Source organism: Mustela erminea, chromosome X (assembly GCF_009829155.1).
Source record: "Mustela erminea isolate mMusErm1 chromosome X, mMusErm1.Pri, whole genome shotgun sequence".
NCBI classification, from domain to species: Eukaryota; Metazoa; Chordata; class Mammalia; order Carnivora; family Mustelidae; genus Mustela; species Mustela erminea.
Genome location: NC_045635.1, coordinates 36,731,190 through 36,749,558, shown reverse-complemented (window position 1 = coordinate 36,749,558; position 18,369 = coordinate 36,731,190). Strand labels below are relative to the sequence as shown.

Below are 18,369 nucleotides of genomic sequence, written 5' to 3'. Positions count from 1 at the left end.
TGGCTTTCCAGCAACACTTGTCAAAAGCCTTCCTCAAGTTAACGACTTTTCTACACAAAACCCACACCTGATTCACACCTCTCCTCTCCTGCAGGACCTTCCCAAGCACTTTTGGAGATGGAGATCATCTTTCATGTGCCTCTGGCCTCTTCCTTTCCCATGAACACGGATTGATTTATTTATTTTGAAGAGAGAGCGCACAAGCAAGTGGGGGGAAGGGCAGAGGGAGAGGGAGAGAGAAAATCTCAAGCGGGCTCCCCACTGAGTGCAGAGCTTGATACAGGGCTCCATCTCAGGACCCTGAGTTCGTGATCTGAGCTGAAAGAGCCACCCAGGTGCCCCCCACAGCCATTCTTTCATGGGAATCCTAGCGCTGCCCCCTGAAGGCGATTGAGTAGACTCTGCAGGCCCTGCATCCCCTCCAGCCTGCCCTATTTCATCTGAGGTGAGGAAGGCACTTGTAGAGGGTAGTAGTCATCTGGCAAGTGGCAGACCCGGCCCCAAGTCTCCGACTATAAATCCCATGGGCTTTTCATCACTGCCACTGACACAGTGTTTTGTTTTTAAACAGCAGCAACAACAGAAAAATCAAACCTTCTTTAACTTTGCCATTCCTTTCCTACAACCAGATTCTTCTGATTTCATCATGTCTAAACCTGGCATGGCATCATCAAAGGACTGCTGACTTGGGAGTTGGACAGGCCAGGGCTCAGACCTAGCCATTGTGGTTAGCTGTGTGATCTTGAACACATTTCTAAGCCTCAGCTTCCTCACCTGTAAAGTATCTACCTCGTAGGGTTGTTGGCTCAGCAAGAGTAATGACTCTATTAAGTACTTAGCCCAGTGAGAAACAGGATAAATTTTAATCTGTTATTACATAATTGTCTCCTGCATACGAACTTCAGACCTGACCTCTCCACAGAACTTGATCTTGCCCAGACTGCTAATGGTCTTCGGCTGACTCTTAAACAGCCTTTTCTTAGCCTTCTCCAACTACTCATGCCTTGATTCCCTCTACTCCCTTGACTTTCTTAATATTGTATTATTAATTCTTCTTTTTCCAGTGGGTTCTCTTTTGTCTAATTTACTGACTTCCTCATCCTACCCTTATACAAGTCTTCTGTAGTTCGATCTACAACAATTGCTCTTATTGACAAAGCCAAGTTGAATTAATAAATCAGAGAGGAAATAACATTGTCTCTTTCGCTTCATGTAGTACATCCTCATGCTTGGTTCTTCTTTACCTGTTTGCCTTTTACTTCCAAATATAAAAATGTCACACTGGATTTTATTCACCTGCAAACGGGTAAAACTCCAGTGCTATTGACACAGGAAAGCTTTAGTTCTCTTGTTCCATGTGGACATGGCAAGGGATATCTATGCCCAAAATGTGTTCGAACAATGATGACATGGTATGGACAGTTTTATTTTCCAAATAGCGTTCTGTAATTTACACAGTAGTCTACCCTACATTGTCTGAATTTGTTCTTCAAGATAACACCATAACTAGTGTCCTGAATTGTTAAATATGTTTTATAGATAATGTAAAATAAATTTCTGACTTTGATGCTGGGTAGAAGCAGTGCCTTTACTGTTTAAATCATTTTGCCCTTTATTCCATGTAACTTCCCTGCTATGTATCTGTAAATGCTAGATTTTAAGCTAAAGAACAGACAACATGTTCTAATCCACTTTAGGAAAACTAAGAAAAAGAGGTACAATTCAGAACAGCGGATTGAGTTATTTATTACCAGATCAAGAAAGTTATAAATTTTGAGGCTTGTTTATAAGGGTTTGGGGAAAGTATTCATGCTATTTACATTTCTTATTAATAAGAGCTGAGGTGCCTGGCTGGCAGAGTTGCTGAAGCATGCAAGTCTTGATCTCGGAGCCATGAGTTCAAGCTCCATGCTGGGCATAGAGCTTAATTACTTAAATAAATAAAAATAAGAGCTGACTCTGTAATAGATAGATAGATAGATAGATACCAACTGGCAAAAATATGAAAAAGTTATATCATCAAAGACTTTAAAGGGTAAAAAAGCTTAGTTTAAATGGGGGATTTCATCTCTTTAGTTAGAGAAGTCTTCATGTTACCATAGATCATATCCATTCATTCATCATTCACTCTGATTGTCTTTTGTTCTTACCTAACAAAGTATGTGCTGTGTTTGTTTTGCAGATCTAAAGCGGGAAGCCAGTATCTGTCATATGCTGAAACACCCCCATATTGTCGAGTTATTGGAGACATATAGCTCAGATGGAATGCTTTACATGGTTTTTGAATTGTGAGTGTACATTTTTATTTTCTTAAGGGTTAAAGTTTTAGCAGTGCTGGTTTGGGATAATGCTAACACTTTTAAAATTTAACAATAGTTGTGAGCTCATCTGTTTAAAAAAAGTAACCAGAATAAAAGGATTATCTCATCTTAAGGTTCACAATGGCTGAGGAAGCAAAAGTTGGGCATATTTAGTTAACCTTCATTTTTAGTATACTTCAGAGACGAGGCTGTAGAAAGAGTTCAGATGAATAGCAGGCCCCAAAATATAAAATTCTGACCATAGGAGTCTTGTTGAAGAGAAGTGGAGTGGGAGTAGAGGTCTCCATGTTGGAAACCTCTCTGGCAACGAAAAACAAGTAACAACAGACTTCACTTCCTATTTTGATATAATTACCACATTGGCGTATTAAGGAAATTCTGTAGATAACAGTGTATTTGATTTTAATAAACCACTTGACATGTTTGTCATAGAATTTTTGTCAGTAAGATGGAGAAATGTGAGCTAAGGATAGTATAACTGGGTAGTTTTGTAGCTAATTGGACAATTGTGTCCAAAGAGACTGTGTAAGCTTTATGGGATGGTATCCTGTTCTTTCCAGAATTTTAATCGGTGACGTTGATTAGGATTTCTCACAAGGTGGTAATCGAGGCATTGGCCAGGACTGGAGTCATTTTAAGACTCCGCTGGGGATGGATTTCCTTCTAGGCTCACTCACAATGCTTGTTGGCAGTAGCCTATTAGACTAAGAGCCTCAGTTCTGCGTGAGCCATTGGCCTAGGCTTCCCCGGGTTCCTTGTCACCAGGCCTCTCCATTTGTTTTTTTGTTTGTTTGTTTGTTGTTTGTTTTTTATTCGGGCCTCTCCATTTGGAAGTCAGTTTAGTAATCTAATCTCAGAAATCACACACCATCACTTCTACCATATTCTGTTAATTAGAAGTAAGTCCCCAGATCCAGCCCACACATAAGGCCAGAGTATTACATGAGGTTGTGAGCACCAAGAGATACTGGAGATCCTTGGGAGCCATGTCAGAAGCTGCCCTCTCCATGGCCCCCACTCCTTATCATGGAAGGCTGGCTCACACACTGAATTTCTAGATCAAAATTTTTTGAAAATATTTTACAAGTTTATAGCAAAGGAGCTGAAACAAAAAAAAAGGAAATTTAAGACCAATTAATACAAACTCACTCATTCAGTTATATAAGTGCAAGATCACAATAAGCTTAGTTGCAACTGCTTTGAAAAAGAGAAATGTTTTGAAAGGTAGTTGTTGCAACAGCTTTTAAAAAAAGCCCTGAATGGAACCTTTGGCTATCTTAATTAAATACAGATAGTATTTAGAACGAAGCCCACACTCACACTGTTACTATATATTACCTGTTCTCCCTAGAGTGTTCATAGTAAGCAGGACACTGGCATGCTGCCTGAAGGGAATAACGAGAGTGGGAAAGAGTCTACAAATTTTGCCCTAGAGCCACAGCGTTCAAAACTTTTGTTGACATACCTGCTAAAAGAATTTTGAAAACCATGTACCTCCTCACATACTTTTTGAGTTGATAAATAAAAACTTCTATTGTGGGGCTATCATTTTTAGTGTTTTGTGTATTCTTTTAAATATATTTTCTTCAAAACGGTAGATCAGCACCTTTATCTCATCCAGCTTATGGAAAATGTCTGCTGTGTGACCTAAATGGCAGAGCTAGTCATCATTGTCAAGCCAGTCAGCCAAATCAGACTCACTCTGTCAGAAAAAAATCTGCCTTCATTTTCCAAATAAAATTAAAATGTTAATAGATATCCCTGTGACAGTCATTTTATGATTGATTTTTAATTCTAAAATAGATAAGGCTTTGCCGTGCATATATTGTCTGGATGAAATAAGGTGGCTCTTCTCGTTCTTTCTGAAGCGATGTTTTGCTCTCAAGAGTCTCTCCCTCAGGAGCTTTGCATTCCCTAGTTGTCTCTGAAGCTAGGCAGACTTTTCGGGTTGGGTGAGCAGTTCGTCTTTTGAGATGGGCTTGTATGAGTGGTGATGTAAAAGGAAAACTCAGCAGACCGTAGACTTGTTTTCAGACATATTAAATTATGGCAAGTGAAGAAATGGACATTGGTTGCCTTGAAAAATATCCTAGTTCTCATATCTCATGGAAGGGCCTTGGGTACTCCGAGAGATTCCCAAATCCCAGTTTGAAGACCGTGGAAGAGTTGTTGAAAAGACTGGGAAGCTTTAGTTACTCAAGTATCCACTGATTTTCTTTTTCTGCGGAGAGAGTCCTCAGAACAAAGGCCATGGTAGAACATAATGGAAGTCTTCAGTTACTTAAAAAGGTGTCATATGTAAGAGGATTATATGTTTGTTCAGTGTAGGGTCAGGGGCTATAACTGGAATCAGCTAGCAGGAGGTCAGTTCCACCCCTAAGCAAGGAAGGCCCCTGTAGCAATCAGACTAAGTGAGTGAATAAAGCAGGCTGTCTCGCACAGTACGCAGTTCCTCACTAAGAATACTTTGAGCTCAAGCTGGACCCAGCAAGGAGGCTAAAGATAAGGGTTTGATTTTGGGCTTGGGAGGGCTGCTAGCGTCCCTTCCAATTTTAAGATGTTATCATTCTTTTTCAGTAACTTTCTCTGATTTAATTTTATTCTTTATTCAAGGAATCTGTTTTTATCCGTATTTTTATTCACTGAGAAAATGAAAAAAAAAACCAGTTTTGTCATATTCTCTAAGGTAATGAGCACAGAAGGCAAAATTTTAAGATTCACCTAAATTTCATCACGTTTGCTATTTGTTTCAATGGGATCGAAGTGATAGTACAGTAGAGAGAAGATGATCTTTGGTGTTATAAAACTTGGGTTACTGTCCCAGCTCCATCACTTTTACAGATTTTGTGACCCCAGCCACGCCATTTAGCTTCTCTGAGCCTCAGGATTTTTTTTTTTAACCTTTAAAATCTTAATAAGGATTATCAGAACTAAACGGGAATTCATTTTGTAAAGTGGTGAAGTATTCTACATCTGGAAAGTATTGTTTCCAGGGGATTTAGCAAGTTAGTTTTAGTCTTTCCTGTTAAATTCTATTAGATTTTATAGAGCTTATTTTTCATATGATTCAGTCATGATTGAAATAACTCCTTGGTGCCTATGTATGGAGATAAGACTTCATTAAAGTTGCATATCTACTGGTCATCTCATCTCAGTGTTAACCCACATCACAAGAATGTGGCCCTATAAATTAATTTTCTGAAGTTTTTGTCTTGGAAAATTTAGATAAAAAGGGAATAGTTGTGAACCTCAGTGCACCTGTCACTGAATTCAACAGTTATCAACATTTTGCCATTCTTTTTCTGTGTGGCATTTACTGTTGTCTTTTCTTTTTTTTCCTGGTGATTTCTAAAGGGATACCATGTCACCTATAATATTCATGTTTGGATTTATAAAGAAGGACTTGATGTATAGATATAAATAGATATCAATCATAATAGTATAATCATACCTAGCAAAATAATCATTCCTTAGTATTAGATCACATTTGGTTGACGTTCAGTTTTCCCTGATTTAACATGAATTTTTAAAAGATCTCTTTCTAAATTTACAATTATTTTATTAGCTCTGGGGATCTGGAAGTGGATTATGAATTCACAGTTAAAGTAACTTAGTTATTTCTCAAAAGGGCCAGAAACAAAATATAAATATAAAATTGTTCCTTGTATCATTTTTTATAAATTCACATCAACAGTTGTCCTTGTTCACTTTTTTGTGTTCTCTTTGATCTCCTGGGTTTAAAACAAATGAATAAACAAAAGACCAATTTACTAGAAGATTTAAGGTCCTTTGCCTCAAAGAGCAAAGCAGTAAGTTTGTGTGTGCCTCCACCTACTGGCTAGGTAAGAGATTGTACAGTTGAAATGTCGACAAAGCTACTGCAGAATTAGTTCTGTGTTTCTGGCAATAGTTATAATGATCCCTGGTATCCACGGACTCATTGCTCAGGTGATGGGTTATCCGGATCCGTTTCCCAGTTTTAATGACCTGCTGCAAATACAGAGTAGACAAAGGGAAAACGAATGAAATAAGGTCAGTTGACTTTGCAATTTTTGGCTACTTGGAAACAGCTCTGATAATTTTTGTTTGTTTGTTTGTTTGTTTGTTTGTGTTTGTTTTTGTTTTAAGATTTTATTTATTTATTTGTCAGAGAGAGAGGAGCAAGAGTGAGCACAGGCAGACAGAGTGGCAGTAGAGGCAGAGGGAGAAGCAGGCTCCCTGCCAAGCAAGGAGCCCGATGTGGGACTCAATCCCAGGATGCTGGGATCATGATCTGAGCTGAAGGCAGCTCCTTAACCAACTGAGCCACCCAGGCGTCCCGCTCTGAAAATTTTGATGAAGAAAAAGAAATCAGTGACTTTCTTAATAGGTATTCGTATCTGCCTTTGCCATAGACTGTGTATAACCAACTCTTCTTTTTTTCCCCTTAAGCCAAAGTCATGAAATTACATGGCCCGATCAGGTTGCTTATGTTAGAAAACCTGTCCAGCTCGTTGGTACCCATTTAATTACAAATGGTTTTAAGTTAAAAGCGTATTCCAACTCAGAGACTCACAGAAGCAGAATTTTAGAGCCAGAAAAGATTAAAGCAGTAGATTTCAAAACTTAACATTGAAAAATCCTAAGGAGAGCTTGTCAAATAAGCTTGTACCCAGGCACCACCCCTAGATATTCAGTTTCAACAACTGCCAAGTCCCAAAGTGAGAGGAGGTCAAGAGATGATTGACCTTTAAAGTAAGGGCATTACTATTTAGAGACTGTGTTGTCATTTCCCCCCAACAAACACAGTCGTTTGTTAGATATCTGCATGTGTTTGCACTAGATTGATTGCTTTGGGATCCATTGCTTTGGGATTACACTTAAATTTGGATTTGTCTACAATAGTTTGCTGAAACATATTTGAAAATATAGGTCCAATTTTGAAGATGGGGCTGTATTGTGCCACGCCCACTTAAATTAAATGTTTATTTCTAAGTAACACATCCGGGCTTGTCTTTAATAGTGTCTGATACTTGAGTTAAGCTGTAAATCCTAAATTGGCTGGCCGAGGAATTTTAATTACCTTATTATAGAATGATTACATATACCACAGGGAGACTTTTGTAGTAATTAAATATGGATATAAAATACATGTGACATGAAAACAATAGTTTGTATCTTTTAAAATAATATTAGCAGTTTGTATTTTTGAAGCTCACGAGGAGATAGACTGATAGCTTTTTTATTTTTTAAATTTTATTTGTTTTTCCTTTTGGTCTGGTGTTTAAGCTTGGGGAAGGGAATATTTGTGGAATTCATTTATGCTGCTAAGGTAGAACTGATTTCTACTTACTAGCAAACTTGCCCAGGAAAGGAAAGTATATTTATTTCATATCGAGCAAGAAAAGTCTGCACTGTGGCATTGAAAATTATATGAAGATCTGTACATATTTTTAGAGCTAGTCTGATCTTTTGGGGTTTTTTTGTTTTTATGTGTAATGATAAAAATGCTGTTCATTCATCAGCACATATTTATCAAATGCCTGCATAAGTGCTGGGTAATAGGAAATGGTTGAAAAATATCGTTTGGTCCTAGTAAACATCAGAAACTTGATACTTAAGGTCATGCAGTTAGATTCATGAGAGGATGTAGCTGGGTGCCTGTGAAGACCTTGGATAAATACCATTTGAAAGGAAAAAAACTATCATCATAAACTTTTTTAAAAAAAATTAAACATTTATCTGAACTAGCTTCACCACTAAATTAAATGTTTAGTTTTATATTAGTTTTAAGAACTATGTGTCAGGGGTCCCCCAAGACACACCCCCAGGTTTGATGATTGACTAAGGAGGACTCCTAGGACTCAGCATCTAGTTGTAGTCACAACTGGGATTTATTGCAGCTCAGAGATTCTATAAAGCAAAACCAGCTAAGAGAAAAGGTATATGAGTTGAAGTCCAGGGGCCGTCAGGTACAGGCTTCCAAGGGTCTTCTGCCAGCAGCCAGTTGTGATAACACGTATGAAATGTTGCCAACCTGGGAAGCTCATTAGAGACTCAGCACCCAGGATATTTATTGGGAGCTGGTCATGTAGACACCCTCTGCCTGGCCAGTACCATCTTCCAGCCTCCTAGAGGGAAAGCAGGTGTTCGGGATAAATCATATTGTTTGCACAATTTAGACACAGTGAGCCACGCTTTTCAGTTAGGATGGGAGGAACCCGTCCAAGTTGCCAGATGCCAATGGAGAGCTAACTCCATAGACAGGCCTTTCAAGCCCTTTCAAAAGCTTAGGCCTGCTATCTTAACTCTATTCTGCACAAACTAAAAACAGATAAATGGAAGGGGTTTAAGTTGATTAACTCTTGGATCTGCAAACAAAATATAATTACCTGTAAATTGTGGAGTTTGGATTTTTTTAACTGTAATTACTGTATCATTTTGACGTCTATTAACAGAAGAATGTAGGAATCCCAATTTTTCTTTAAAACAAAGCCTAGATTGAGATGCTACGGTGTAGAATAAATTTTAACTTTTGAATGCTACATTAGAAAACAAACTACATTCTGATGTCTACTATCTTAGAAATGAATTTGAAGTCACTCTGGTAAATTTCTTTGTATATGAAAGCTGATCTTAGCCACTAAAAATAATTTTGAAATAAGTTTATATGCACATAAAATAGGAAAATTTAGTTAATTTTCCATTATTGAAAGACGTTTATTCATTTAAAAATAAAAATTATAAGTAGTTTCTAGTATAAATAATCTTTACAATACACATACTTTGTACCAATTTAGAAATTGTGAAAAATTATAATAAAAATCATACCACTTACAAAAGTTAATCACAGTGAACATTTCAGAACATTTTCTTCTACTTATATTCATGATCACAGTTGCACTCATTTTATATATGCAGTTTTGTTTCCCAATTCTTTCCAATTACTAGTTTTAAGCATTTTGCTGTGCCGTTAAATATTTTTTAGATACAGTAGTCTAATGGTTGCATTAAGATATCTCAACTATATGCACGTGCCATATTTAATGATTTCCTTATAGTTGGACATTTACACTGTTTTCTGTATTAGAAGTAATGTTATGATTAATAATATTTTTGTACATAATTTCTGTTCCCACTGGCTGATTGCCTTATTTCCTCAAAATAAGCTTTTAGAAATAGAATTACTGGGTGAAAGAGTGTATGGATACATACAAACATGTACATCACATATAGATGTAACCTTTTTTTATACAATCTGTTTCATTTAGAAAAATGCATACACAGAACTATACAGCTTAAGGAATTATTGTAAACTGAAGAACCATTACCCACAACCAGGTCAAGAAATATAAACACTGCCTATAATACTCTTAACCACAATCCCCTTCTTTTCTCAGATTACCTTTAATCTAGACTTCACCTCCTGCTTTCATGTCTATACCATCCATACAGTATCCTTGAGTAATATAATTTCAGTGTTATCTGTCTTTTAAAATCTTTATTTAAATGAAGTCATACAGCATATACTCTCTTATAGTCTTTGATCCAGGTTGCTTTGTGCTCCTCTATTGCCATATAGTATTGCAGTGAACAAACATTCACAATTTACCTAATCGTTTTAATGTTACTATGTATTTGGGTTGTTTGCAGATTTGGCTATTTTGAACAGTGCTGTTGTAAACAATCTTGTACATATATCCTGGGCATAAACCTAGGAGTGGAATTGATAGGTTTTAGAGTTTATACAACTTCAGTTTTCCAAGATCATACCAAGTTTATTTTCTAAAGCGGATGTATCAACCAACCCTTTACCGATGGTATTTGCCTCTCCTAAGGTGATTCAAGTCCTGGTTTTCCTGGCACTGCCCCTGTTTAAAAACCTGTCATTAGTCCTTATTAACAGCACTCTCCTTTTTTCTCATGATTATTTATTGTCTGTGTTGCACACTCTTGCTGATGCTTGGCAATGTCAGTATTTTTAATTTTTGCCACTTCGTGTATAGTGCAATCTCACTGTGATTTCTCCTGATTACTCTTCCCTAATGGCAACTGTGTGACATATCTCTTCATTCTTTTAATGGTATCTTTGGATTAACAGAAATTTGTAATTTTTTAAAAATATTTTATTTATTTATTTGACAGAGATCACAGGCAGAGAGGCAGGCAGAGAGAGAGGGGAAAGCAGGTTTCCCGCCGAGCAGAGAGCCCGATGCAGGGCTCAATCCCAGAGCCCAACCTACTGAGCCATCCAGGCGCCCCAGAAATTTGTAGTTTTAATACAGTCCAATTTATCAGTTTTTTTCTTTTATGATTACTATTTGGCTCTTGTTTAAGGAATGTTTACTACTCTGAGATTGTGAAGATATCCTCCTGTGTTTTATCATCCCTCTGAAATTAATTTGGAGTACACTCTAAGGTAGCAGTCCAATTTCATTTCTTTCTGTGTGGATATTCAGCAGTCTCAGCAAAATTATTGAAAAGACTGCTCTGCAGTACCACTTTTGCCATAGATCAAGCACCTATACATGTGTGACTGTTCCCAGGTTCTGGTCTGGTCTGGTCAATTAGTATATTTCTCTGGCATTGTGCCAACAGCAGTTATTAACTATAGCTTTGTATTAAGTTCTGGTAACTAGTAGATCAGGGCCTTGTACCTTGCTCTTCTTCGGCCAGTTCTTGAGGGATGTACTTCTCCACCTTTTCCGTATACATTTTAGAAACAGGTTATCTGTTTGCACACACACCTATCCTTATTGGGATTTTGCCTTCAGTTATTGTATCAAATCTTTATAACAGCTTGAGAATAATTGACATGCTTACAATATTGAGTCTTCCAATTCATGAACATGGTGTCTATCTTCCCATTTATTTAGATCTTTGATTTCTTTCAATAATGTTTTATACTTTACTCTGCAGAGCTTGTATACACATCTTTTGATAGATTTATTCTTAGGTATTTGTTTTTAAAGGTAGATCTGTCTCTCTCATCTCCTTTCTCTTCCCGTCCTTCCTTGTATTAACTTTATATTACTTTCTGTTCATCAAGCTGTATCAATCCCAATAATTTATCTGTAGAATCACTTGGATTTTCTGCGTATCTGATCATATCATCTGTGTATAAGGAGGATTTTGTTTATTCCTTTTCCATTCTTATACATTTTTCTTTTCCTAGCCTTTAGTGCAATAGATTAAACATGCAGAACAGTGATGATAGCACTTATCTTTATTTCTGATCTTAGAGTTTGCTAAGCATGAATGGATGGTGAATTTTATCAAATACTTTTTTCCTGCATATTTTGCAATGATCATATAACTCCTTTGATCTATTAATGCAGTGAATTTCATTGAGCCTTCGTCTAACCAAACTTGGTCACGATGTATAATCCTTATATTCCCTTTTATGTATTTCTAGATTTAGTTTGTTTGTATTTATGTTTTAGACCTTTTGTATCTGTATTTGTAGAAAGATTATACTATAATTTTCTTATCCTGTCTATACCAGGTCTTCATATCTAGATTGTGCTAACCTCATAAAATGAGTCAGGGAGTGTTCTCTGGTCTTGCTTGTTCTGTTCTCTTTATGATTGGTAGGACTCACCTGTAGACCCATTCAGGTCAGACTTCTTTTGTGAGAAGGGTTTTCATTTCTGATTGAATTCCTTAAATATTTATAGGAATATTTGGTCTTCTATTTACTACCCTCACTTTGGGTGAATTGTATTTTGCTAGGGATGAGTGAATTTTATTGAAACTTTTTAAACAATTTTGGCACAAATCGGTCCATAATATCTCTGCATTTCCATTCTTTAGAAATTTTTGCCTCTTCTTTTTCCTTCTCAGCCTTGCTAGCTATTTGCCAGTTTTATCAGTCTTTTAAACAATGACTTTTAGCTTTGGTAATCCTTTTCGTTGCATATTTATGTTCTGTTTCGGTAATTTGTTTGTTGTTATTTTCGTCCTTCTACTTTGGGTTTAATTTTTCTAGGGGTTGTTTCCCCCCTTTTAAGATTCAACCTTTTTGTGCCCATGGGTTTTAGATGTGTCTTGTATTTAAAGGCATATACTTTTTAAAATTCTAGATTCTTAATCTTTGTCTTTTCATTGGAGCGTTTAGTACATTTACACTTCATGATATTTGGGGGTAGTTGACTTACATCTGTAGTATTCTTATGTGCTTTCTATTGTACCTCCTATTATGTATTTCTTTTTTTTGCCTTCCCTGACTTATTTGGGTCAATTGAATATGTTTTGTCATTCTGTTTTTCTCTATTAATTTGGAAATTTAAGTATTCTCTTCTGTTATCTTAGTGTGTACCTGCACAGCTCTCAGATGCATCGTGCTCTAATACTGATACCGTGGGTGTCTTCCTGAACAGGACAAGCGCTGTAGAACACATGAATTTGATGTAATGCCCCTCCTTTGATGCACAGGCTGTTGTTTTCACAGATCTATATTTGTGTGCATAAATGTGTAAGACACATGTATTTACATCACTCCAACTTCTGTTATTATTAGTTTATATTTACCCCCACACTTGTCCTTTCTTTGTTCATTATTCTTTTAGCATGTCTAAGGTTTTATCTGGATTCATTTTCCCTGTGTCAGTCTTCTGGGTGCAAACTCTCCATTTTTATTAGTTTCAGAATTTCCTTCTATCCCCCTCAGTCTTGCAGGATATTCACTGAGTAGAGAATTCTAGGTCGGCTTTTTCTTTCCATTAGATACCATTCTCCTGTCTTCCGGCTTCCATTGATGTTGAAATTTAGGTAGCAGTCTGTCACTAATCTAAGGATGATCTCTACTTCACAGGTTATTAAAAAATGTTTTCTTCATCTTTCGTTTTCTTTGTGGCATGTGTGTATGCATGTGGGTGTCTTAGTCCTGCCTTCGATTCTTTAAGTCTCTTGAATTGGTGTACTGATACTATTTGTGGTTATGGGAAAGTTTCAGCTGTTATCTCTTTAAATATTGCCTCTGTTGCCTGCCTTCCTCTCATCACCTTTGTGACCCAGTTAAGCATAGACACAGGTGTACCTTGGTATGCTCTATATCCTCTCCCTTCTTTTCAGTATTTTGCATGTTTTTCTTTTGAAAATGTATATTACTTTTCATTATTTTCATTTTCTTGCCAAAAAAATTCAAGCTCAGCTGTTATGTTCTGGGACATAATAAGCTTCATCATTTGATAAACTGTGCGGGACAATCTCACCATAAGAAGTCCCTGTGGGTTTGCCTTTATTTGTCTATCATTTTTGCTGGGTCTTGATCAAGATCTCTTACCCTTCAAGTACCAGATTCATTTTGACTGTATGTTGGAATTAATTCCAAAAATCACTGGCCTAGAATGACACTTTCTTCCCCCCTCTCTGGTGGAGAGAGGATTTTCATTTGCTTCTACTAGGCACCCTCAGGCCTAGCAGTTTGGGACCATCTTAAGGTTTAAGGCTTATGTTTTTAAGACCCCTCAGAGATGAAGCCAGATTGTAAGTATGTGAAGGAAGGGGCTGGGCTGATTATTTCTAGTTCATCCCTAGCTCTTTATGGTTTTAGCTCCAGGTCAAAGAGTTAACTGTGAGATTCCGTGGAATTCTGACCCCTTTTCTCTTAAAGATCTGTCCTGTAAGCAGATGTCCCCAGGACAAGGACTCTGACCTTGTCCCCAGGGTAAGGACTCTTAACCTTTCTGGGTTCCCATTCTTTCCCAGATTTTAGCCAACATTCCTGACAATTTGGTTAGTACTTTGATGCTTCCAGAAGTTTTTGATCCCACTTTTTTCTCATCTTCAATGGGAAACATCACCTAGCAGATGTCAGCAGTGCAGTTAAAACTTCTCTTACATAGTATCTTATCATTCTCCACACAGATTGTACCGATTTTATTCAAACCGGTGATAGAGGACAGCACCCATGTTTACATTTTGATAAGTTGAAATGATGTTTTTGTTTAATTTGCATTTGTTTTGTTACTAGCATGGCCAAATATTATTTTAAGTATGCTTACCCATTTCTTTTCTTTAGTTTTTTGCCATTTTGTAAGAATTTTAGTATTTACTAAGGATATTAACCCTTTTCATATATTTGCAAATATTTTCTCTATTGAATTTTGCCTATGGTATTGGATTTTTTTTGTGTTGATTTTTTTAAATAGGCAGAAGTTTACATTCTGTCAGAAAAAAGTTACAAATAAGCAAGAATGAAGATGGTTACGTGTGCATGGATTAGTACACACATGCATTTCCTGGCTCTGCCCACTGGGAGGGTCCAGAAGCAGTGAAACTGTAGTAGTAATGAGCATACCCGCACCCAGATCCTCCTTTCTTTTTTTTTTTTAAGATTTTATCTATTTATTTGAGAGAGAGAACAATCTTCATTTCTAAATATCATTCTCTGTTAGAAGAGCCAAGGGCTCCTTGGAGAGATGATGACTTCTAGGACTGGGGCAGAGAAAATAGAAGATGAGCCCGGAGTATTTTATAGTGTCTGAAAGGAAGGAAATGCTCAAAAAAAGAAAAAAATAGAGTGATGTCAAAGAGTCACAGGAGCCAACCTGAAAGAACTCCCAGTGGCCAAACCTGGAACAATTTGGGCAACAAAATAACATAATATTGGATTATAATGCAGAGTATAAAATATGTATCTATGAGTTCATACTGGTATACATAAATTATTGACTAAATTAACAATGGGAGAAAAGAAACAAATCTTCCTTACAGAATTCCAAACAATATACGTAGCTACTACTCCCCTCCCCCAGATGGAGATAATCCCCATCCTTCCTTCTGTGTTCCCTGGACGTGATGACTCAGTTTCAAAGAACAGAGGATGGAAAGGAGAACATAGCAGCTTGACAGTAAAGAAAACTGGCTCACTCCCTTCCCCTTAAACAAAGAATCAAGTTAACATCTCCAGAGATAAGTCATGTGGATATCAAGTGTCCCCTGAGGTGATGGGAGGAGAAGGACACTTCACCTCTGTGATATCCTTTCCCAAAATCTACAACCCCCTTGACAGCGGCAGGGAGGTGGGGATGGGGACTTAACGCAGATCAAAATTGAGGGATATTCTACAAAACACCTGACCAGTGCTCCTTTTTTGGAAGCAGTCAAGGTCATGAAAAACAAGAGAAGACTGCAAAATTGTTAGAGACCAGAGGAGACTAAGGAGACTTAATAACAAAATGCGTTGTGCAGTCTGTCTTGCATGGGCTCCCAGAACAAAGTACATTACTCAGCAAACCGAAGTCAAACTACAGTCTGCAGTTCAATCAATAGCAATGTACCAGTGTTACCTCTTAGTTTCAGCAAATATACTATAGTTACCTAAGATGTTAACATTAGGGGAAGTTGGGTGAGAGGCATACAGGAACTATGTACTATCTTTGCACCTTTTATGTAAATCTAAAATTACTCTAGGGGTGCCTAAGTGGCTCAGTCAGTTAAGCGTCTGCCTCTGGCTCAGGTCATGATCCCAGGGTCATGATCCCAGGGTCTGGGGTTGAGCTGTGTCAGGCTCCCTGCTCAGCAGGGAGTCTTCTTGCTTCTCCCTCTCCCTCTGCTCTTGCCCGGGCTTGTGCACATGTTCACTCGCGCTCTCTTTCTCTCTCTCTCAAATAAATAAATAAATAAATAGAATCTTTTTAAAAAAATTATTGTAAACTAAAAAGTTTTCTTCAGTCAAAACTAAACAAAAACAAAACCACAAGTTTATACCATTATTTCCAGTTTAAGATAATAATTACAGATTTTTATTAGCCATTTACTAGATATAAGGAATTTTTGGTTTTTAACATAATTTTGTTATTGCAACCATTTTACAAAGAGTCCTTACCTTGTGGAGATAAGTACTAAACTATTTATGCATGAGGTGATATTAATGTCTGGGATCTGCCTCAGAATCAGGTGAGGGGTGAGTAGTGGGTACTGGATTTAAAGTATAGGTTAAACAAGATTAGCTAGAAGTTATCAGGTGCTGGAGCAGGGTAATGGGTATATAGGGCTTCATTACTCTACACTCTCTCCTATTGAAAGTTTTCCAATTTTTTAAAAAAGATTTTATTTATTTATTTGACAGAGAGAGGTCACAAGTAGGCAGAAAGGCAGGCAGAGAGAGAGGAAGAAGCAGGCTCCCCACTGAGCTGAAAGCCCGATGCGGGGCTCCATCCCAGGACCCTGAGACCATGACCTGAGCTGAAGGCAGAGGCTTTAACCCACTGAGCCACCCAGGCGCCCTCCAGTGTTTTTTTAAGTGAGAAAGAAAGTAGTTTTTGCTTTTTAGTTTTTTATTCGTACATCTTTTCTCAGAAGATCTGGGTTCTTTACCATATTAACATACTTACTTGCTTCATCCTACTGATTTAAAGATAAAAGTAAGACTACTGAAGGTGGATTAGGATTTCTTTCTCCTTCTTTTCATCCTTAGGGTGTATCCTACCAGAGATACACAATCACAAGCACTGGGATTTAAAGTCACTTAAATAACTTCCTGATTATGTGACAAGCTGGATATAGAATTAGGGTTGTTTATATCCGTTTGGTTTTTTTTTTAATTGAAGTTTTTAGTGAGAGAAGTATAGCTTCACGTGTAGCTGTAAGAATACAGAGAGATCCTTGTAGATGTTGCCCAATTTCTCCCAACATTAACATTTTGCAAAACTAGTATAATATCACAACCAGGATGTTGACATTGATACATTCTACTGACCTTATTCAGATATCAACGTTAGTTTGTTCTTAATTGTAGGAATTGCCTCTTTTTTTGTCTTGATTTAATTTTGTTTTTAGATTGCAAAAAGCATGTACATATTTACAAAGTCAAACTTATTAATAAGGTTCATTCAGAAAGGTCTGGCTTGCATCCCAGTCCCCATTGATTTCCTTCCTTCAAGAAAATTATTTCTTAAAATTAAAATTTTGATTAGTTAGTTTTATTTATCTCTGAAAATATAAGAAGATACATATATATTACATGTTTTTGTACTGCCTGCCCTTCTTACACACTTGCATATATGCTCTTGTAAACCTTATTTTTAATTTAACAATATGAAGACACGAGGGATCTCTCCATAGCACTATGTAGGCATCTTCATTCCTGTTTATACCTGCTTAATAATCCATTATGGATATAGAATAGTTTGTTAACCCAGTCCCCTACTAATGAACATTTAGATCATTTCCAGTCTTCTTCTGTTACGTTAATAACCTTGTGCCTAAGTCATTTCATACTATTGCTAATGTCAAATTCCTTATGTAGATGTTGTACTACTTTGCATTCCCACCAGCATTGTTTGAGTTAGACCTTAATTTTAAATTGTGATCTAAAGAACTAAACTAATCTCTCAGGTATTTACTAATTAACATGATATTTCATTCTAAAATGATACATAAATCTCAGCAGAGAGAATTGTGTAGATAAATTCTGATTTGTTTGGCCTTTATGGGTGTCTTTGGACTTGACCAGAATGATGTTAACTACAGTGGATGCTATATCATTGTGAATGGGCCCAAGAAAATTTGTAATACTCAGAAGTAGAGATAAAGTCATTTGCCCTTCCACCAACTGTTGACTTGAGTCAGTAGGCAGTCTCTTTGAATATTAGTATTTTTTTGCTGGACTCTAGAAAGTATTGCTTGTCTTAAAGATATCTTTCATATTTCTTGTGCACATTATTGAGGGCTCAAGAGGTTCCCAAGAAATAGGGGCAAAGTCTTGATGGGTCTATTTAAGACATGGCAAGGATTTTGAATTTTAAAATTGTGGATGCCGGGGCGCCTGGGTGGCTCAGTGTGTTAGGCCACTGCCTTCGGCTCGGGTCATGATCTCAGGGTCCTGGGATCGAGTCCCACATCGGGCTCTCTGCTCAGCAGGGAGCCTGCTTCCCTTCCTCTCTCTCTGCCTGCCTCTCTGCCTACTTGTGATCTCTCTCTGTCAAATAAATAAATAAAATCTTTAAAAAATTGTGGATGCCATCACAAGCAAACTTATATGACCAGACATCTTTTTTAAAGTATTCTTTGGCTACAGTATTGCTGTAGGGTTGGATTTGGATGTGGGGAAAATTAGGAGACC

General features: G+C 37.1%; 1 protein-coding gene across 13 annotated transcripts in view; it reads left to right on the top strand.

Moving 5' to 3' along the window:
* Window positions 1–18,369, top strand: part of CASK (calcium/calmodulin dependent serine protein kinase) — a 348,007-nt gene that overhangs the window by 126,210 nt on the left and 203,428 nt on the right. For all 13 annotated transcript variants that reach the window (XM_032331663.1, XM_032331670.1, XM_032331666.1 and 10 more), the window contains exon 3: window positions 2,183–2,288. In XM_032331663.1, the coding sequence (XP_032187554.1) occupies window positions 2,183–2,288 (106 nt within the window). The remainder of the gene's footprint in view (window positions 1–2,182; window positions 2,289–18,369) is intronic.